Here is a 24000-nt window from a genome sequence, read left to right as displayed (position 1 = left end):
ATAGTTTTCTTTTCTCTTTTTTTTTTTTTTCTCTTTCTTTTTTTAACACGAACTACCAATAAAGTATCGCGGAGTGTCTTGTCTATTTGTTTTAACATCGACGAATGACTCGTGAAGATAAGAAAACAGCTGTTGGATTTTCAATATTTCCTATCTTCCATCCAATATCTTCTTCTTTAACATTTCCCATTCTCGTTTCTTCGAGTACTTATCGATGCGTCTAATCTCTTCATCTCTTCGTACAATCAACGACGGACGAGCTAATAAGTATACAAGTATTTACTTTATTCCGATAAGAATCGCGCGACCTATTTTTTGAATATCCAATGAAAACGTTTTGTGAAAAAAAAAAAAAATAAAAAAAAAAAGATATTTTCTTTGATATAATTAATAAGCTAACGATAGCGTATATACCGAAGCGTTTTTTTTTCTTTTTTATTTTTTTTTTCTTTTTTAATCGGAAATCGAAAGTTCTAACGCGTAACCATAATGTAATATCGTAGGATTAAATTCATAAGTCAATAGATCCAATTGTAAGCTCCCAATTTTCCCCCCCATTGCACCCGCTTTAAACCCTTCGGATCGACTAACGATGGTCTTCAAAAAGTAACGTTGTTCCTATAAAAAGATCGATATCGTAATAATACGCGTTTGCTAGACGGCGAGGCGCCTTTGATATAAGAACTTTAACGGGATTATAACGGTCGGATAGTCCGAAAAAGTAATATCGCGGCTTTATCGCGCTACACGTATATACTCCTAATCTCTCAGCCGTCGTATTATCGGCGATATATTCTCAACGCGTGTCCGTAACTCGTTAAATTTTTCTTTGTTGATCGAGAGAGAAAGACAGAGAAAGAGAGAGATAGCTAGCTAGATAGATAGATAAATAGAGAGAGAGAGAGAGAGAGAGAGAGAGAGAGAGAGAGAGAGATTCATTTTACTTAAAATATTCTTAAAACGACGAACGATCGATAAATTGTCTCTTTAGATTCATAAATCACGAAGTGGGTTGAATCGTTCAATAAAATTATTGAATATGAATATCAAATGAAATTAATACAATTGGGAATAACGATGGGTTTTAATGAGGAAAGGGTTGTTCCTCCATACCCCACCCCCACCCCGCCCCGCCCCGCCCCCCTCCGATAGAATGAAATTATTTAGTATGTGATTCCTCCTCTGATAATTAAACGAAAAATAAATATCCCAAGCGCGGATATGCGGACGCCCGCGATTTTCCTATTCCAAACGGAAATACGTTCCAGTTATGTTGACACAAAACTTTACGGTCGTGATTTACTCATATATAATTTCGACTATATGGAGAAATTGATGTCGGTAGTGTAAGTTTATAAAATTCAGAGAACAATAACCGAAGCACGAAAGTCGTCGCGTATTTTCCTCGAGTAACGTCGAGTATAAACTTTCATCGTAACGATTCGTGGAGCATGAATATTTCACGGAAGCGTAAAGCCAACCGTCCCTGGCTCTCGCTCTTTGCCGATTTTTTTTTCTTTTTCTCTTTTTCTCTTTTTTCCTTTTTTCGGGGGGTTTTTTTTCTTTTTCCTTTTTTTTTTTTTATTTTTTTTTGTTCCCTTTTTTTTCGTAATGCAATGCACGGATATTCTAAAATGTTGGCCGAGCTTTGATATCCCTCCTACCGCTCGGTCCTATTCCATCTCTCTTTCTTCTTTCTCTCTTTTTTCTTTTTTTTTCTTTTTTTTTTCTTTTTTTTTTTTCTGTTAGCAACGTTGTGTGCCAAAAATGCGATACTTATCGATTTTTTTCCCTAGCAAACGTGCGACCATGCGGCCGTACTTTGAAAGTACAGAGAAAAATGATGACCACGCGCAAATCTCATTCTATCTTTTCCTTTCCCCTCTCCTATTGCCATTCCCATCGCCGCCCATCCTTTCACTTTTACATTCCTATCTATCTCTCATCCAGTCCATGTCCAACTATAATCGCTCGTCAAAAGATATCACTAGATGTTCCATTTCAAGTTGGATCTATCAAAATGCTGATATCTCGGACTTTATCGATTGACGAATAACGATAATCAAGAAATACATTGAACGAAGCCCTTCGAAGGGACAACGCCATAGAGAAGGATCATATTCAAATTCAAATATCTAGGGATGTATTCCTACTATTCCTACTTGTCCGTAACTTGATTTAATCGGCATGAGTTTCATGTACCCACCGGAGGTCGAGATAAGTACTTACTTATTTGTAAGTACGGTTTGTCAATCGTTGAGCATTCGAAGCCGCTTACTCAGAATCGTTAAAGTTTTAAATTTAAAAGTTAAAACGATATTGCATATTCATGAACGATAAGATGATTTCCAAGGAACTCATAAAAAATATAGTTAAATATCTATGTTTAAAACTACTTGATACGACAACTTTATCTAGGATGACCTAATTTTCACAGGACAGATGCTTCTTTTCCATCTTCTCTCTCTCTCTCTCTCTCTCTTTCTCTCTCTCTCTCTCTCTCTCTCTCTCGCTCTTTGTAATAGCAAGCAAAAATGAATAAAGAGAAAAGGATTGACGTTTTATAAAAGAGAAAATCATTTTAAGAACCGATTTTGAAAATATTAATAAAATCTTACGGGCTTTCTAAATTATGTAAAAAAAGAAAAAAGAATAAAAAGAAAATAGAAAAAAAAAAAGACCAAAGAATTTACAAGAAACCAAAGGAATCTTTTCTCGCGAGAATTTCTTGTCTTTTTTTTTTTCTTTTTTTGCGAACGCTTGTTTCGGATATCCTGAAATAATCAGATAGAACGAAGAGTCTACTTCTCTGAATAATGCCTCTCGGCTAATGGCTGTGAAATCGTTGGCCCGCATTTCCTTTCATTATCCGTACTCCGCAAAGGTTACTCCGTTGGATATGGCGAACGCGGTAAGTGCATCTCGACAGGAACAATGTCGTAGTACTCAGGATCGCGAAACAAAAGGAATAAACGAATAAGAAATGAAATCGATTTTCGATAAAATTTTAAACTATCTCTTGGTAGCCTTTAATAATGGCTAAAAGATATGAATGAGATTAACCGCAGTTTCGAAATAGAACAAAATTTAAAGTGGATCGGGTTTCGCGCCGTGAAAACTACCTACTACGTACTTTCCTAACGCGTAGACCCTACATACCTTAGAGCTAACTGTGTAGTTTAACTGCATCCACCAACTATATCTCAGCCATGTAGGTGTGTGTTTGTGCGAGCGGAGCCCTCCGGCTCTGTCAAGATTCTGACTCGATAAATCCGTGGAATTATTTTCGCCGCAGCGTCGGCTCTCGAGTCATCGATGCATATTCATACGAATTAGCATAGCTCGCCTTCCGAAGACTACGCGGCAGAACATCGCAACCATACTACTACCCAAACTACGACTACATTACGGATAGCTAACGTGTCCACGATTTCAGTGTATACGTGCGTTCCTTGATAATTCTACTAGAATGCAGCCGTGGTGATACACACACCCCATCACCCTCTTACTATATCTATCTCTCCCCTTCTAACTCTCTCTCTCTCTCTCTTTCTCTCTCTCTGCTACCCTCTTACTCTGGTGAAGAAGCAACCGCCCCGAGGATAACTCGAAAATCAAACGTAGACGAAGTGGGAGTGAAGAAGAGAGGCAACGAGGAGTGGAATTAGAAAGTCACAAGGCGGTGTTTGGCGTACGTAAATTAGTCGAATCCACTTGAATTCGACGTATTACTACTTGTCACAACCACGAACGAAGAGAAAACTAGAAGAGAATCGAGCTTTCGAATGAGCTCACCTTCGAAGTGAATTCTCGCCAACTTTCGACGATCCTCTCTCTCTCTCTCTCTCTCTCTCTCTTTAACTTACCGAACGAAGAGAACGTCATTTATGCCAGAGAACGTAAATCCTCTAGTAATTCTGTCTCCCATTCTCTAGCTAGCCGAAAATGCCAACGTCAAAAGTATTCTATCCGAGTATACATATATACTACGTACGAATAAATAACACGACGATCTTGATACGTTTATATCGAATCTGCACCTGTTGCGAGTACGCCAGCAGTATACTACCGCTCTCAGATTTGCATTTTTATCGTGGTTGCGACTTTTGGCGAGCTCCGGGATCGTTGACCCTTTCGTAACTTTGAATCGTTTCAAGTCCAAGCGCCATCACATAAATCTCGGACGTACGATATGCCGGTTCTCTTTCCATAGCAAGAAAGAATCTATTACCATGCTTATAACGATGCCCCGAAACGACCGTTTTTACAGAGAGGCACCTTTTTTATAGGTGGAAACGGGTAAGGTGCTATTCGCGAAGAGAAATGGTGCCGCAAGTCTAACGGCACAGGTAGATATATGCCAAATCCTTCGGTTAGAAGGAGTAAAAGAAGGGAAGAGGAACGGGGGTTTCAACCCCCTTCGGTTTCATATCCCGATCTCACTCACCCCCCCCCTCACTAAAGATAGGCCAGCGGGGCTTTGAGACTTAATCCAGACAAATGATCCTCGCGTCATTCGAGCTTCGAGCTGACGATCGAATCGCTTTCTCTCGACGAAGCACATCCCTCCTTTTACTAGTTTTCGGTATTCATAAGATTTATCTCGGCGGAATGACTCTTAAAAAAGTGGCACCGATTTTCTTTCGTTCAACACGAGATACGAGACCCAGTAAGGATATTAAGCACCCTTCTCCTGTGTTCCACATTTTATCGAATTTTCGACGATTTTTATTCTGAATTTGTTTTTTCGCTCGAAATAAAAAGAACGAAGGACGAATCCATTGTAATAAAGGAATCAGAGAGACAGAGAGATAGAGAAAAAGAGAGAGAGAGAGAGAGAGAGAGAGAAGAGGTGAAATTAAAAGTGGGCGTAAATTCCGTGCATGGCAGATGTTCCGAACGATTAAATCTAGATAAACGATCCCCGTCTCGTCTCTTCGTCCGTCACGACGCTTTGCCCACGTCGTTTTACTCGCATCGTTTCTAAGACCGACAAGAAGATTTATCAGCTTTTCCCGAAGATCCCCTTTTTCATAAAGAAAAGTCCATCTATAGCTTCCACCTTTCTTCTCCTCTTTTCCAATCTGCCCTCCTTTATCAATATCGTGCTAGATGAAAGCTTTTTAAAGTCGGCCGTCTCTTTGTGCCGTTAGCATAGCATAGCTATTACATACAACTTTACGCCCGTGATCACTTATGCTTGGACTAAAGAAAATCAGAAGTCTGGAAAGCTCGATGTTAAGCGTATTGAAAATACGTGAGAAAGAGAGAGAGAGAGAGAGAGAGAGAGAGAAAGAGAGAGAGAGAGAGAGAGAGAAGCCAATGTTCTCGTTTCTCTTCGTCTTCGTCGTTCTTGACCGAACGAAATATCGACGCGTCGCTCTTACCTTTCTAATCGTAAACCTTCGACTTCGAGTTCGATCAATCCGAGCGACGTTCAATCCGAATTCGATAAATCGAACTTGCTAGAAATTTATCGTGCATGGTTGTACGAGAGAATATTTATCGATTATACCAATTTATCGAATGGTCATTAAATGGTTAAAAATAAAAAAGAAAAAAAAAACAAAAAAAAAAATAAAAAAGCCCGTTTTAATTTTGTTCCACGGATAAAACTAATATCAATTGATAAGATTAATTATAAATACGTTCTGTTGAATTCAAATAGGATTAATTTTATTAAAAGATTTTTTATAATTCCCTATAATCGAATATTATACAACGTTAAAATCGTCTTGTATAACTTTGTTTTATAATGATTGAAGAGCTAATATATAAGTTCTTCTCGAGAAGGAATAAGTTTTCGCGGATTGTCAAATTATTAAGTCAGACTATCCTATTCACACGAATCTATTAAATTATCTTCGGATATATACTAACTTTGGAATAACTTGACGTTTTTGATATATTACCATTCCTATTCAAAGTAACTTGTACAGATGTTAAATTATAACATTTTATGATTTGTTCTCGTTTTATAAATATATAGATAATTCGATTAGGTTGATATTAAAAAGCAATATATGTATATATATATATATATATATATATATATATATATATATATATTAATTTTTGTAAAAAGGTCGATGATCGCATTTTATTGAATCGGATAGGAATCGATTATGGGAAAAAAAAAAAAAGGAACGTACGAACCGATGTCTCAATCGTGACTGGAAATTAAAACGATTCCCGTGCAATTTCTGTTATTGGAAAATCAATCTCGGACTTAAAATCTGGGATGCAAATGAAAGGTTTAGAATCGTAGGTAAGCGGAAAACTCTCGCCTAACCGTAGGAGGACCTTCACCATGGAATCCGGTCGAACGATTTTCTTATTCCTCTTAGTCTTACCTTTTTCTTTTTCAATTCTACGATAGATTTGCATACGAGACGAAAATACGAAGTGCACACGTTAGAGACAGGGAGAGACGTATGAATACAAATAGAAACGAGAAGATGAAGGAAAAGAAGAAGGAGGAGGAAGAGGAGGAACTAAAGGAGAAATAGAAGGAAGAGAAAGAGAAAGAAAGATGAGACAAGGAGAATGATCGGTGGATCGATGGATTTTCTATTTCAACCTTGGAAACGTCTCCTTCTCGTCTGCTTCGTTTGTTCGTTCGTTCGTTCGTTCGTTCGTTCGTCCATTGGTCTAACAATAAGTATACAGCTTCTCTATAGAAAAGAAAGAGCCGTCCTCATTCTACTACCCTTCTTCACCTTTCCATAAGAGACTGACAGAGTAGACACGAAATTGATTTGTTTGTGGCAAGCTACGGTAAAACGGGTGGTATCGTCGATATAAAGGACCCTTCGCATCGAATATTTCCGTTTTTCCCAGCCGTAGGAAAAATCTCGGTCGTTCTCTTCGTATCCGATGCGCGCGGTCTCGTTGGCGCATCGGATACGAAGAGCCGTATAAGCGTTAGGCGTCATAAATCATAGGAACGGAAAGTAAGAGAGCTCCTGTAACTATATAGGTATATCCATAAGCGTATATGTATATGTATATATATATATATATATATATATATATATATATATATATATATATGAACAAGAACGAGCGTACACACCGTTGAACGTTCGACCGTATGGAGAGAAAGAACATAAAACATAGAAGTAGCGGGCCACGTCCTACGTATTTCCTATACACTGCCATCTTCAAGTAAGTATGTATGCCCGGGCATATCGCCACACGAATGCGCTTATGCGTTTTCATCTCTTTCCATTTTTGCGGCCCATCTTTTCCATACCACTCTTTCGCTCCTTTCCATTTACTATCCTGCCCGGTCTCTTCTTTCCAGTTTTTCTTCCTCTTTTCTTTTCTCTCTCTCTCTCTCTCTCTCTCTCTCTTTCTCTCTCTCTCTCTTTCTTTTTCTTTTTTCTTTTTCTTTTCTCAACCCTTTGCTCTCTCTTCCTCCCTTTTTCTTTCTACTTTTCTCCAACGTCTCTTCTTTCCTCGTGTTCAGTAATATTCGTTGAATTTCGATAGGACGGCAGTGGCAGAGCAATGGCGTCTGGTAACGCGAGATCGTTCCTATATACCAGTACCTATAGCACGGCCCGGTTCATTTGAATTCGAATGCTTTTCAATTTTATCGAAATTTCAAAAGTACAAAGTTTCATTCGACCGAGTAGATACGCCAAGGACGTGTCTTCTTAACTTTTTCCAAGGCATACCGAACGGATTTGCCTGTTGGTACATATATACATACATATGTATCTATCTGGTCCACCTCATCATCGTTTCAAGAACGATCGTTCGTCTACGGCTTTTCGAATTCCTAGTCCAACGTTTTCCTTTTCTTTCAGATACTTTATTCAGAGACGGCCGTTCTACCGAAACTCTGTTTCGAAATGTGTATTTGAATAAACGAACACGTCCGAATTATATACGAAAATATTGAATATTAAGATTTCGCAATTTGAATGTACCCATTGATTTTATTGAATCGTAACCATATAAATCGAACGTGACGATGAACTCTGTGGTAGTGCGATAGACCGAAGAGATTTATCTTGTGATTATCGGAAGAGTGAAGCGATCGATGGCGCTTACGAATAAGCGAAAGAGGCTTGATTCCTTCTGAGGAGTACGAGAATCGATTTCTAACCACCTGCATCTCGCGATATCGGGAATTGAAATCGCTCCGTGCGATGAGATCGTAATGGCGTTCCTCCGACTAATAGCGTACTCTTGGTGCCAATTCCGCGCGAGCCTAGTTGAGAACCGATGCAACGGAGCCCTGTGATTTGAAATCGATAACACTCGAGAGAAGAGAGAGAGAGAGAGAGAGAGAGAGAGAAGTGAGGGAAAGGGAGAAAAAAAAGAGAGATAGAGAGAGAGAGAGAGAGAGAGGGAGCATGCATGCCTATAGATTTCCTTGTTGAAAGAAGTATCTCTCGTACAAATAATGACTTTTCAAAATGATTCGCGTCAAAATTTATACCGCGATGTATTCGAGGACTATCGATTCAATGACTAGGCCAAAGGCATCGAATATTAATTGCTAATTAATATGAGAATATCCAAAAATTAAATATTCAATGTGAACGCAAGACTGAAGTATACTCGATTGAAACGATCAAACATTTTTGATTCGACTTTCTTCAATATAGATAATATTAAATGGTATAAATAGAAAAGTTTTTCTTTTATATAATCTTTTCGAAATAATTTTACAATATAAATTGGGTTCTCTACCCCAAAAACATTGCAATCGTAAAGTCACATCCAAATTTGTAATTCTATTAGCCCGGTCGACTGGCGATGCACATGGTAAATCTGGTGTGTAGAGTTATCCTACGTGTTCGCGAACGTGCGCGATCCGAAGCTTATATTGTTGAGATGCGATCATTGTTTCATTCGATCGATCCTCCCGCATGTATTCGTTGATAACATAGTACGTCTGAAAATTGGATGTTGTTTTAGATATACGTTAGGAGAACTTTTCGCAAAAAAATTAATCGAATACGAAGTCGAACTTCTATGACGTATTGTCGAAGATAAAGACGAATTGGACTGATCCGTCTCAACGAGTCAACCCTATTCGTATCGATTTGTTATATATATATATATATATATATATAAATGATACCATTGAAAATAGATAGTTTCCGGAACAGATGTTACGAGAATTTTTCGAATAGTTTTGAAGGGAAATAACAAATGAAAAATATTCACTTATTAATAAATACATACGTACATATTTACACTTTTTTGTTGGAATTCATTTAATTCAAATAATCTTTCTATTACCGTCTAAATTAACGTCTTTCTATAGGTTTCAATAAGAAGAGGGCTCATCCTGTAAAATCTATGGTGTACAGTAGCATCACGGAGTTTGCATCTACGTAACGCAGTTCAGATATGTACTTCTGCTAACGAAGTTATCGGATTCCAATTAATGCCTTTCGCAAAATGCCCGAAGCCTTGGCTTTACGCTAACCTCAAGCGATAGTTAAGGACGCATAGAGAGGAAGGTAAATGGACCCAAGTGAATATTGCCAAAGGAATATTGCTCGGCCAATAGCTTGACCATTGCTTGCTTGTTCAGGAAAGCTGAACATACGGTACTTTCTCGCGACCGCGTTTCAGTATCCAGTCGCGATCGAATATATAACAAATGAGAACGCGCACGAAAGCTGCTCCACGCCCTGTGCAAATGTTCGAGATTTGTGCACGTATATTATTACACGTACACATATGTATGGGGATCCGTATACAGTTACAGTTGTTTCAGAAACGACGACTTTATTACGAACATATTTTTCCGTGCTAATCGCAGGTCGCTCGCCAGTGTCGAAGTTGTCATACGTGGATATATACGAGACGGAGAAAAATTGATATGGGACACGGGATGAAATAGTAAATTCGAAAAAATATATATATATACATATATATATATATAGAGAGAGAGAGAAAGAGAGAGAAAGAGAGAGAGAGAGAGAAAGAGAAAAATAAAGAGAAAGAGAAAAAGTCGATAATTATTACAACGCCTCGTATAGATTTGATGGTTAGTTCGCGCGTACTCCGCGAAATACTTTCTATCATCGTGCGAATGAAACACGATTGGGCAAGTATTTTATCCTTTCGATTCTCCAATCGTCGAGAGTATTAAACGTGTTGCCAATATGTGTCCCATTCGAAAAACGTTCGGAACAGTATTTACAGAAACTCGAGTGAGTTCGTTCGGTCGTCATATCCACGAAGCCATTGGATTATCGCGTACTCTCTCTCTCTCTCTCTCTCTCTCTCTCTCACTCTTTCTCTCTCTCTCACTCTCTCTCACTCTCGTCATGCCAGCGAGCTCGTGAATCAGGAAGACACGTTACCAAAGGGTTTAAAATATATATATATATATATATATATATTTTTTTTTTCAGGTTAGTGGATGAGTTGAGAGTGTATCGTGACGGCTCGAAGTACCACGGAGAGGCTAAAGAGAAGGAGGTAAAATGTAAAAGAAAGAGAGCAACCACGAAGGAAAGAGGAAAAGTATGTCATTCAGCGCGCGTCGTTTTAAAGGCATCGTGAATCTCGACAAAGTGAACGGATAAAGAGAGAGAGAGAGAGAACGAACGAGGGAGAGAAATCTTCAAAGGGATGTCCTCATTGTGACGGTCGACGGAAGGACCTTCATAAAATTGGCTCGTGAAACTCGGTCATGTTCTTTTACTTTAATTAACTAGCCAAGAGGAGAATCATCATCGGTTGGTTAACATACGTTAGAGAATACGTACATACATAATACGTAATACGGTACGGTCGAAATTTGGTAAAATTTCATCCGTTCTATGTTCTTTCAAAATAGAAATAGAGAGAGAGAGAGAGAGAGAGAGAAATTAGCGCCGTTTACTTTGACAAGGCAATTATCCAGAAAGAAACGCTAAAAAAAATGGCGGATTTACTGAATAGAAGATAAAATGAGAAATAAATAGATAAAGGGAGAGAGAAAGAGAGAGAAAGAGAGAGAAAGAGAAAGAGAGAGAGAGAGAGAGAGAGAAATTAGTGCCGTTTACTTTGACAAGGTAAGTATCCAGAAAGAAACGCTAGAAAAAATGGAGGATTTACCAAATAAAAGAGAAAATGAAATAGATAGATAGAGGAAGGGAGGGAGAGAGAAGGAGAGAGAAAGAGAGAGAAAGAGAGAGTATACAAAGGCGATTGTCCCGCGGGACAATTCGGCACACTTGCTGGCATTTTCGTCAGGGACGATCCCTTTCCTGACAGTGGTCAGGCCAGGTCCCTTGTCGAATCTAAGGGCACGAACGAGTGCTGGCACGAGCGACGAGCTGCGACCGTTTCGATAACGACAGACGGTAGACCATTGTCATCTTTTTACGAGCAGCAAAAGACTTCTTGTGCTAACTCGAAGTGTTTCGTCAGAGGGGATGAGGTGTAATTTTGAAGAGAAGCGTAAGAGAAAGAAAGAGAGAGAGAGAGAGAGAGAGAGAGAGAAAGTAATCGGCCAACTGTCGACGGGTCCGAGCCACTAGAACGATGGACAATAGATATCGAACGATGGTGGCTGCGATGGTGTCTATGATGGTATATAATGGCATGGGCACCCTATTGCCGTTAACAACCGACCATCATGAGTCGGCTCTTGAGAAAAGCAGAATACCTCCTAGATCCTTTACCAGCCGGCGTTTCTCTCGTACAAACAAACACTACCCTTTTGTACCTTCGTCTTTGCTTTCTTCGCCATTCAAGATTATTTTTCTCTTTTAATAGAGAACCATTGCTCTTCGGTTTTTTTGGCGCCTTATACCTAGTACCCTTAGCTATCGGTAGTAAGAATATATACTACTATCGTGAACATATGGCTTACCTTTACTTTTCTCTTTCGTCGAACTTTTTAGATAAATCTTCCCCATTATCCATAGTTTCAATTATTTATTTTCTCTTGCGATATATTTCAATTCATTTCAAAATAGTTTCAATTACTTCTTTTTTTTTTTACGTCAAATATATTATAATTTTTATTCGAATATCACGCGAATATCTATTTAATCGTAATGTCAAGTAACATTCGCTTTTATTTATTGAAAAACGACGATGTTGAAATATTTATATTTTTAATAATTATAATTCATATGAAAATGTGTTTAAAGTGATACTGTCAATATTTTTTTCTATTAGTACGTTTAGATATTGATTTCTTAGAAAACAATTAGACGCAAAAGTCGCATAACGCTGTGTCTTCATTTGTATTATAGTGCTTCATGTGTACGTTAATGGAATCGGATCGCAATATCGTGTAAGCTCCTCAATAGCTCACAGAATGTAATTCGAGCCTTTGTCTCGAACATTATCTTCGTCAATCGCTTTTCTTGACGAAGAGTCCTCAATTATCGCTCTAGTGAGTATTAATCGATCTTGATACATAACAGAGTTCAATTAATTCAATCTATGGACCACTCCCTCAACTTCAACGCGTTCCCCAATGGACCGCGAAGGATTCAAAGATATTATCGAATACAATTGAACGTGCTTTGTAGTTAACTTAATTATATCTTTGCACGAATGGAAGAGACAAACGCAGCGAAATTAGAATAATTAAAAAGTATATATATATATATATATATATATATATATATATATATATAAAAGACAATATTTATATTTTATAGACATCATGGTACGTATAATTTTATTTCAAAGTATAAAAATATCTAATGAAAAATGGTGACAACGTTTTGTTCCTTTTATATTCGTTAGTTAAGTTCCACGGTCATATATATTTAAACGCAATGATAAAGCTGTTAAGCTGAAATCGATTTAGCCTTGACAATGAATACCAAGAATGAATCTTTCGTCATTCGTACGACCTTCTCAAAGAAAAGTGTGATCGAGCGCCTTTGTCGAGTTCGGCATACTGAGAGCACCACCGGTCTCTTTCTTTCTCTTCCTCTTTCTATTTCTATTTCTCTTTCTCTTTTTCTCTCTTTCACTCCTCTCAAATGTGCATTCGAAGCAATCGTATTTCTCGCCGACAAAGCTTTTTGAAAGTTCGTTAAAGGTGTACCGTAACTGTGGCATTCTCGTACGATCTACATCGAGAAAGGCCTCGTTGTCATAAAGAAAGGGTGTTCCTACCCCCTTTCGAGCGTAACAATCGGCCATTTATTGCGAGCGTTTCTCGAGAACGAGTGGCAAGGGTGTTGGTGAAATTAACGACAACGATGTTTTCTGGATGTTCTTTGTCTCGAGCGCCAAATGCTCGAATGATGCGAATAATGGCACGCACACGATGAACCGAACCCCCGAAAACGATCGTAACGACGTTCGATGGTGTTACCAACCGACATAACCGTGGATTATTCGGTCAAAGGGAAAAACCGTTAGACATCTGTCGACCAATCGAGAGAATATTATTTTTGATAGTCCTTTCGTGAAGTGGGCCGAGATCGATTGGAATCAAGTTAACAAAGTTAAAAAAATAAAGTTAGTAATTACTTCGTACCTATGGTTTTTCTCTTTCCTTTCTGATTCGTGACTTATAAATATTTCGCTTACAATGCCGTCGTAGCTGGTTATCAAGAGAAAAAAAAGAAAAAAAAAAAAAGAAAAAAAGAAAAAAAAGAAATAAAAAATAAAAAAGAGAGAGAGAAAAAAAAAGGAATCACGAAACACGCGAATAATAAAAACTTCTTATGTACCTTCGTGGTACTTACTTGCATCGATTTATGTGTCTCGTAAATAAGCATCGATGCAACAATAGGGTGTAATCAGGTTTGTCGTGATAGTGTCTAATCAGTACAAAACAAGGTACTTGGTGGAAACGAGAAACGAAGACAAATGAGTAACAATAAGTGAAAGAGGAGGGTAGAAAAGAGAGAGAGAGAGATAGAAAGAAAGAAAGATAGATAAAGATAAAGAGAAAGAGAGAGAAAGAGAGAGAGAGAGAGAGAGAGAAGAAGGACGTTTCATTCCCTTTCTCTTTCTCGGTCCGATAGCGATCTAGTGGTACTAGGGTAAGCCAACTCTATCTTCCTCTTTCGCCCTCTTTTTTTTCTTCTCCCTTTCTACAGAACTACCGCTGCGTGTCCTATGGTGCGGAAAATTGTGGACCCGCCGATAATGTTTTCCTCCTTGCTAAGCTCAACCGATGGAATTCTTCCGAGAAAGTACTACACGTGAGATGAAGAAAACTAAGGGTGACTACATTCTTTTTTTTTCACGAAGGGATCGATATGCCTGTACGAAATACGAGAACATTATATGAACAGGTCCGACCATAACTCTCGTTCTTTATTATAATAATAATTCGAGTAATGATAGCTTTCTTTTTGAAAAAAAAAAAAAAAAAAAATCGAATCCCTTTATGGTAAACGATGCACGACGTACGAGATTAGTCGTCAAAATCGATAATAGGTTTATCATCGTGAATAAATCAGTGACAGGGATGACAAGTTATGTTATTATTCAAAGATCAAGATCGAACAGTTCTATGTCTGTTTTTTTTCTTTTTTCTTCTTTTTTTTCCCCACCCCCCCCCTCTTGTCATAAAACAAGAAAGATCATTTCTTGAAATCGTAAAACACTGATCAAATTTAATCTTTGATTAGATCGATATATTTCTTTTCAAACGGTTTTCCAAAGTATAAAGAGACATACAGGAAAGTCAGGTCAAGGGTAACCGTGCTTCTCTCATTTTCTAACTCAGAGATATGTAACTGTCCCACGTAACAGATCTACGTGATGAGGCAAACTCGCGGGTTATGCGCGTAACCTACATAACGTGTAACCCGCAGATTCCTCGAGAAACGATCTAGAGAGATAGAGACAGAGACAGATAGATAGATAGATAGACAGATAGAGAGAGAGAGAGAGAGAGAGAGGGTTGGACGATAAGAGAGAATATAGGCTCCCCTATCTACGCGTTCGCGCTCGACGATTATCGAAGCGTAGATTTATCGTGATTTACACGTACCAAGGGTACGCTCGAGAACAGTTCTAAGTCGTAACTTACGAATTAAGCGACGTTAAAGCGACGTGTTAAGCGTTTAAACTATCGTTTGGCAGAATTTTTCTACGAGCCTGTCGGAGAATAAGAAAGAGAAGCAGGAAGTGTCGTTAAGCTCGCTGTATCTTCAGTGAAATAGGTCTCCTCCGTTGGAAAATCCTTGAGTAGGATCCTTTGGAGGCCGTCGTTCGTGCCGACGTCGAGCGACAGTTGCTCGAAAGAAGAGACGAGGTGATTTATTTGTACGTAGGAAAGGAAGGGTAGCAGGTGTTACCGAAGCCGGAGCTCTTTCTTCTTACGTTACGACCTCGGCCTGAAAAGATTGTTTTTTAATGTGAAAATCCTGAACACAGGATTGTCTGCCACGCGATGCATAATCCGCGAGAGAGGGTGGAAAGTAGATTCGTCTTTTATGAATGCCCGGCCGTGATTCTATATATATATATATATATTGTATTTGTATGCGCGCATGCGTGAACAAATTTATAATATCTATCTATATGTATATAAGTATATATGTGATATACTTATATAACGAGAAGAGACATGTACTGAACGATAGTAGAATGTTCAATTCGCGTACGTGTGGGTTATGACATATGCGAGTAGTGTATCTATTTTCTGTGTATTAAAGACAGACAGACAGACACACACACCCACACACACACGTACATATTTACACATCTCGACGTGCGTGCGCGCGCGTACGCACGCACAGAGAACACTCACTTATGTTTCAACACGCGATCGCACGTACATACACAGTCGAAGAGCGATTACGCGACCGACCGAGAAATAAAGAAGAGGGCACGTTCCATATGTAAACCTGGAAGAATAGCTTATTTTAAAGCGATCACGAAACGCTTTTCATGCCCGGAGGATGATGGAATCCCGCTTTCATTCGACTACCGCGCAATGAAAAATGATCGACCGCCACCGACATGTACGCCCGCAATATCTTCCTCTCTTTCCCTCTTTCTTTCAGACGTATTATCAATTTTCTATTCTTTCTTTCTTTTTCCCTTTTTTTCTTTTTTTTTTTTTTTTTTTTTTTTTTAAACTACCTTCGTTATTATTGTCATTCGAACGAAATGATAATGTATGTCCAAAAGCGAATAATGAACAGAGATTATATAAAGAGAATAAGTAACAATGTACTCGTTATTTACGTTTAAAATATAAAAAAGAAAAAAACAAATGATATAGCTACTTGACGTATACATTTATATCGATTCTATTAACGTAATACAAAATCGTAGAACGATTAGTAGCAATCGTTTAGATTGATCTTTTACGAGAGCAAATTTTTTACGTCGTGTGGTCGAGAACTCGAGCACTTTAACGTTCAAAGTCCTTGCGAGGGTAGATAGAGCGAAAGAGCGCACGCGAGAGCAGAAGAGAGACAGAGCGAGAGAGGGGGGAGAGGAACGGGAAAGAGAGAGAAAAAGAAAGAGAAGGATAGCGGAAGAATCGAGGGTCGAGTCGGTCACGAAGGAAGAAGGAACGTTCAGGTCAGCGGGGAGAAGACCACCCCAAGAATTATCGCTCCCGGCTCTCGTAAAGAGCACCGAGTGATTTATAACGACGCGCTCTCTTCGTCGAGGTACGATCGACGCTGTGTACTTACACGTCCGGAATCGCGCGTTTCAATTGTCTTCACTTAGCGGCCATCTTTCGAGTCCTGGTGGTCTCACGCGTTCGTGTATTTTCCTAGGTGTCCCCCTGGTCGCTGGACCTTCCTACTCGAGTATGTACTTACTTAGTTATTTACTCCCTCCCCCAATGTTAGTATACTCGTGTATGTATTTACCTGTGTCAATGTGTTCTAACAGAACGCTACCACGTAGGATAATACATACATTTATATTCACATGAGGACTCGACCCCGTGCGCGAATACATATGTACAAAGATAGAGAGGTATGTAAGTAAGTATATAAGAGTGGTAGGCGTACGAGAAACTGAGACGCGGGCCACGTGTATCCTTCCCGTCGAAGAACTTTGAACGAATCGGTGATACGCCTTCTCTTCTTCGATCGTGAAAACCGCGATAAAAGTGATACGCTCGGAAAGTAAAGCCTTGCTTCGTGTCCGAAATTCTTAAAGAATCACCCTCTCTACCAAGATATCTGGCACATACCTACATACGTTTTCGTAACTCGGCAAACGACGAATGTGGTTTCGTGGGGAGAAAACGTGAACTAGCAGCTTGGTTCCCATGGAGAATATCCTTGGGAAATCTCCTTCATATTCGTCGCGATAGCTTTCCTTTATTCGCGTTCGCGACCGCACCCCTTACCGATGTCCTACATACATATATGTATACGCGTTGGTATGTACGAGAGCCATTCGGCAGGACCACGCGACGACGCTCCGTACATGCAAAGGAAAATGTAGAGAGGCACCTTCCTAAGGGATTCTCCCAGGAGACCACTAGCTTCCTCTTTGCGTTCTCGACATCCACAGAAGGAAAAGAAAAAAAAAGAAAAAAAAAGGGACAGAAACTCGAGTGCTCGCTCTCGTGCTTGGATTTTTGTGAATCGGGAGGACCGTTCGTTGCAAACCACTCCTGCTTGTTCCCGCATTCGTGTTGGTTTTATTTATTTAGTTGTTCCTGCAACCCAAGGTAGACGCGCGTATTTTCTTCCGCGAGATACTCCTACAACGTATCCTAGAGAAGTGTACACGTTCAGCTCGTATCTACCACGAATCCTTTGTACCTTCGTTCATGTCACGTTATAAATGCATGCTACCTACTGCGTAGAATGACGATCGATCGATTCTCCTATCCCGTCCTCTACTATCCCAACCCCCCCCCCCAAACCCATTCCACTCCTCTTATTCTCGCAAAAAGTGATCGAGCACACGTTATCCGCAACATTTCCACTTTTCGAATACTTCGAATTTTTGTCTACCAGCGAAAGGTCTTGATTCGTTCGATTTCAACGATATCCACGTGCCGCAACGTAGAAGAATAAGACCTTGAAAAAGTTCAAGAAAGAAAGAAAAAAGAAAGGGAAGATCGAAAAGTACGCTCATCGTACTGTTAAGGTACACGCTCGCTCGTTATTCCCTTTGACGAACGATAAAAGGCTACTTCCGTCATATTTGGATTGCGGTCTTCGTTCTCTTTCAACCCTCTCTACCTCTTTTCTCCCTAGAAAGCGCGGCTTGCGCTTTTCTCATCTGTACGATCAACGAACCACTCGAGCAGTCGCGTTACAAACGATATTCATACCTTCGTCCGAGCGTGATGGTCGATGGTGTCGGTGGTAGTTTGCGAACGTGGCGCTACCACTGTTATATCCGAGTTAATAACGCGCAGGGACCGATATTATCAGGATATATACACGAGGAGCGTGCGTATATACGAGCGTTTACTTCAAATCATTATCCCGTGCACGACCGTTCTGCGAACCTGACGCGTAGGTACTTTCACCCTTCGATAAGCAAAACCATCTTAAAATCGATACAACGTCCGTCCTACTTCATTTTCTTTCTTTCTTTTTTTTTTTTTTTCAAGTCTGATCAATTCTTTTGAATTAGGGATACGTTACTCGTACTCTTGATTTTGATCATTCTCTTTCGTTTCCTCCCTTCTCCGTTTTATTGTTATTTTTATTCCCTATTTATTATCAACTAAATTGCCAACCTGTCACGAACGACTACGGTATATACTTTAATGAAGGATTTTTTTTCTCTCTTTCTTTTTTTTCCTCTTTCCCACCCCCGCCTCTCTTCCTCTTCCTCCTCCCACCCCGACCTCACCTCACCCTATCAACGAGATTCTCTGTAGGAACTGGAATTACGTTTATTGAACTTATTGATCTTTCATTAATTATATTTACGATCGATAATAATGCATTCTGGGTTGTTCTTCTTTTTGCCATTAAATTCATACTATCTTCTTCTAAGAAGAGAAATACGATACGTAAGGATCATTGTAAAGATAGATAAACAGAAATTTCTAGAACGAGAAGAGTTAGACTAGGCATTGTTCTTGAGATAAAAGGGAGTACTTCGTTATAATGACGATCGCTAATTGGGAACTTCTCGTGGAGGACAAGTAGTTAGCACGATCGATTAAAACTACAAAGCCGGAAATGTTCGAATATTTATTCGTTTTACTAGGTAGGAGATTGTGGTAATACGACAAAGAGAACATCGACTTGACGTGTCCTTTCTGAAATTACATTGCCATGGGATTCGTAATGCGTGCGATGTTAGTTATCTCTATGTAAATCCCCTTGGTCTCTAGTCAATAATGTTTTATTATAAATAACGAATGGGGGCGTAGGTTGGAAGTGCGCATGCGTCCAACGTACCGGAGGTTTGTAATTCATGCAAAAGCTCGTAAATCATTGTATTTATCTACACAATGATTCCCTGTCAAATCAGATATCGATAATAAAGTTTATCACGCTCAGATAGTACGTAGTAGATTCGTAATAATTCGTTCGTAAAAAAAAAAAAAAAAAAAAAAAAAAAAAAAATAAAACGCAAAGTTTTTTCTGTCTCTATCCTCCCTCTATCTCTCATTCTTTTTATTTCTTTCTTTCTTTCTTTCTCTTTATATTTGAAATTTTTTGAATTCTATAAAGTTCGATCGGTATCGTGCTAGACTTCGGTGCGATCGTCGAAAATTCAAAGAATAAGAGAAACGTGATCATTGGTCCTGAACTCGAATTTTACTAGAGTTTATTTTCCAACGAAGTAAAAGACTCGACGAACGGTCGATATCGCGAGTGCGTGGCACGTGCGAAACGTAACGTTCCTTAGTACGTCGAGCATACAAATCGTCCTTGCTATTACATGGAAGAAAACGAGAGAGAGAGAGAGAGAGAAAGAGAGAGAGAGAGAGAGAGAAAGAGACATAGAGAGAGAGAGAGAGAGAAAGAGAAAGAGAGAGAGAGAGAAAGAGAGTGGGATCCTTGCGAGGACTTCTGGCACGTGCGTAAGCAAACGAAAAGACGCGGAAATACGTAGAGAATGTAACGTTTCCTCCGCGGAGGAAGCTTAACGCGTGCTTTGGAATTCACCGTACGGTCTTCGTTTATGAAATATTCCATGTATTCTCGCACTTCTCGATCCAATCAAATTTCAAGCGATCCAAAGTGTTTCCTAACGGTCTTTTGGCAAATACATTATCGGCGCTTTGGGTTTTGCTCGATCGTATATGAGAAATTACGCGTAAGAACTTATGTATATTATATTTAATATCTAACGGAAAGGACTACGAGGATGTTCGATATTGTTCGTGTAAATTGATGAATGAGCGTGAACTAATAAAACTATGTTCACCCATACAATTATATACCATTCGAGTATGTAAGAGGATAAACAATGAAATAGATGATTACTACACAGTGTAAATATTTAAATCACGTATCTAAAAAGTTTAATACGATTTAAATCGTTTGTTTATTCTATCTTTGCATAAATAGGATAAAACTAATAGTATGCGTGCCCGAAACCAATGAAATAGACAACCAATGGTAATTTTAGATAAGAAAAATATTTACATAGAGAAGCTTGACTTGCGATCGATGTTCGAACGATCTGAAAAGAGAGAGAGAGAGAGAGAGAGAGAGAGAGAGAGAGAGAGAGAAAGAGAAAGAGAAATAGTAAAGATGTAAAAATGACGTCTTTCACGTATGGTTCTTATTTGTCTAGGAGGGTAGATTAGGTACTCGCAAGAGACTCTAGGGAACTATGTTACAACGTCGTATGGCGAAGGCAATGCCTTACCACGCGATATGCGCTAAAACCGTAAATATTTATCAAGATTGAGCCTGAGGGAACGGAGCGACCGTTTCTCCGCGTATTCACGCTACTCCGAAAGATCGTCTTTCCGTTCGTGCACACGTGCCTGCGGGCTCGGCCAAGAGACACGAAAGACTTTTTCCCAAAGAAGGTTTCCTTCTCTTTTTCCAAAGCATCCTTTAGGTCCAAGTTTTATCCTCCTTTGGCTTTAAGACAAGCAGTGAGGCGTTGCATTATGTTACGATACCTCCGCATCGAGACGGGAAGAGAGTTGAACAAAAAAAATAATAAAAAAAAAAAAAAAAAAAAAAAAAAAAAGAAAAAAAGAAAAGAAGAAAGGAAAAAAAAGAGAAAGCAAAGAAGCAGACTGAGAGAAAGAGAGAAAAACACTTAAAGCCTGAGGCTTTCAACCGACCTGGTTCCTATTTTCCTCTTTCCACCCTCCAACCTCGCCGCAAGAGAAGGTAACAACACGGATGAAGCGAACCGCACAGGAGAATTTTCTTCTCGAAACAATCGCAAAAATTTTTACCGCGTACATCGAAACGGAACACACTCCTGATTATTCCTGCGTACCGTTAGAATCCATTGTTTCTAATTAAAAAGTCAAGTGAAAGAAGAAAAAGAAAAAATTCCGCGAATAGAAAGGGGGGGGGGAGAAAGGATAAAATAAAGAAGGTAGAAAAGTTTAACGCAAGGTATTAGATCGGAACAACTACTGAATTCTCATCGAGAAAGCTTCGATATAGGAATATAGGAAAGCTCCGAGAGTGGAATATTATTTTTGAAAAAACGGACACACATTGGCTTTTTCTTTTTTTCCTTTCTTCCTTTTTCCGTTTTTTTTTTCTTTTTCTTTTTCTTTTTCCTTTTCTTTTTCCTTTTCTTTTTATTCCGTCGGGTTGCTCTGATTAAGTCCGAGACAATGGCGGACGTAATTGCGGAAAGGTTCGAAGGAGAGAGCTCGAATCGCGCCGGCGGATCTTTTTGTCGGATAGTCGGTTGGTTTCACCGGTCAGTAAGACTTGACGGATGGCTCGACTCGGCCGTACGGGTAATCCACTCGCTGGAGGTCCGAAATCTCATCCATTTTAAGCAAGCTCATCCTACCTCCATCGTAGAGCCCCGTACGAACGACCTCTCCAGCCGGTTCGAGTTCAACCCATGGTTAGATATCTCCTGGAATATATCCTCCGTTTCTCGTTCGCCAGCCATCCCCACTTAGCATCCCCACACCCTTCCACCTACCTCCCTCCATTCCCCGACCCCAAAAGACTCAATTCTATCTCTTTCTCAAACCTACGGAACCAACGAAACTCTCCAAAAAGATCTAAGCCGGCCCATGTCTATCGACTTTTGTCTCGCGGCCACTGCTAGACAGTCAGGCACGACACGACGGTCAAATAACAGAGAATTCTCAGTGGACCACGTAAGACGGAGGGGATCTCGGATATATCCATTCCGAAGGGGATAAAATTAGCAATGAAGATCGCCATCGGATGTCGGGGAATGAACTCCTTTCTTCGTCGTTACGGCTACTTTCCTACCGTAATCTTCGCTCTCGTGACACGTCAGAGATCGGAGCCTTTGATCTTTCAAAGGGAAGAAGAGAAGATTTCTCTTCGTACACGACAGAGAGAGAGAGAAAGAGAGAAAGAGATATGTCGCTATTTAGAGACACGTGGAAGGGGAAAAAAAGAGGAAGAGAACAAAAAGAAGAAGGAAAGAAAATATCGAATACCATTGAAACTTTGACCGATGCTACAATTTGACTTTGGCGAAGTCCCGAATGAGAGAAGCAGCAGAAACGGTCGAGCGATAAGGCCGGTACTAACGGTAAAACGGCTCTTTATCATCCCCCACCTTGACTTAATATTCAATTTAAATTCTAACCACGATACGCGTAAAACTCGCACGCTTCTCTACTCGAAAGAGAGAGAGAGAGAGAGAGAGAGAGAGAGAGAGAGAGAGAGAGAGAGAAAGAAAGGGGATGTTCCGGCACGAGACTACATTTCGAATCGTACCTATACGGAGATTTCTATTTTGTTTTTGTTAACTATCAGGAACGAAATGGATAAAGATAAATAGAGAAGGAAGAAGAAGAGGAAAGTTATTATAATTAAAACTTAGTTTAGTTTAGCTTAAATTAGAACGAACGAACGAAAGAACGAACGAATGAAGGAACGAACGAACGAACGAACGAACGAACGAACGAACGAACGAACGAACGAACGAACGAACGAACGAACGAAGAGACGAACGCACATAAATAGAATATTAAGCTACATCAAGGAAGGACGTGGAACTTGTGAAAATTCTCTAAGAGAAACTCACCGTGGCGATCGCTAGGGAATCGAGATGAATTAGTCATCATTGTCGTTCTCGTGAGCTTAGTCGTCCTTGAATACACAAGGAGAATAAAAACGATGAGAAAATTGATTTTTCCGTCTCGATAAATCTACAATCTCTACCATCCGTCTTCTGTCATCGTCTTTTCATTTTAACGATTTCGTTGATTAACTTAGTCATCGTTATCTATTCTGATTACTTAATAATTCATAATAATTTTCATGATTCCTGGTTGAACGTAATTTCAAATATTCCGGAAGATATCAATATATATATATTTTTTTTTACGAACGAACGAGCGATCACAAACGCTTATAAAATTTTTTGCGACAATTAAAGGCCTCGTTACTTTTGACATATAAATTCAATTTTTCACGAGTCCAAAAGAGATTCCAACGAAATCGATGAGAAGAGAAATATATTTGACCGATCAACTTCCGAAACGTTTCGTCGGTCTTAAGGAATACGTCACGTTTTATGGCGTAATGCTGTTTTCGCGTGCGGCGTAAAGCAGAATACGGATATCGAGATCGAGCTTGCGTGAAACGGTACTAAAGATAAATTGCCGGTGGAAAGAAAGAGATCGACGGAATGGATGGGAAGGAGAAAAACTAAAAGGAGAAGGAGAAAAATATGAAGGAAAATAATAAGGAGACCCTTATGTGCATAGGTCCATTGTAAATAACGGATGAAAGCAACGAACAAATTTGAGGCCGTGACTCTGTTCGCATTTTAATTGATTTCTTCATTAAAATTGCGAACGAGCTCATTTATTTTAACCTTTCGAGCCTGCGGCACGAAATTAAAGCCCCGTTTATTACGTTCAAATAATAACGGATCTAGTATATTCCGTAATATTCGTGTAAACTTAATGGGTATTTAATTGTTCATAATGAATACGAGAAGTGTTCGGCA

The 24000-nt window shown here is 39.3% G+C and overlaps 1 protein-coding gene across 7 annotated transcripts in view; it reads right to left on the bottom strand.

Moving 5' to 3' along the window:
* LOC118444870 (neural cell adhesion molecule 2) overlaps positions 1-24000 on the bottom strand; it is a 194150-nt gene that overhangs the window by 109441 nt on the left and 60709 nt on the right. Inside the window, exon 1 of one of the 7 annotated variants that reach the window (XM_085658261.1) lies at positions 23071-23190. The exons of the other annotated variants lie outside the window; for them this stretch is intronic. Coding sequence (XP_085514387.1) covers positions 23071-23110 — 40 coding nt within the window. The 5' untranslated portion in view covers positions 23111-23190. Of the gene's footprint in view, positions 1-23070; positions 23191-24000 lie in introns of those variants that run through there. 7 annotated transcript variants of the gene reach the window in all.

This window comes from Vespa mandarinia, chromosome 1 (genome assembly GCF_050613455.1).
Source record: "Vespa mandarinia isolate Hongniang chromosome 1, ASM5061345v1, whole genome shotgun sequence".
NCBI lineage: Eukaryota > Metazoa > Arthropoda > Insecta > Hymenoptera > Vespidae > Vespa > Vespa mandarinia.
This window is presented reverse-complemented; position numbering and strand designations above follow the sequence as displayed.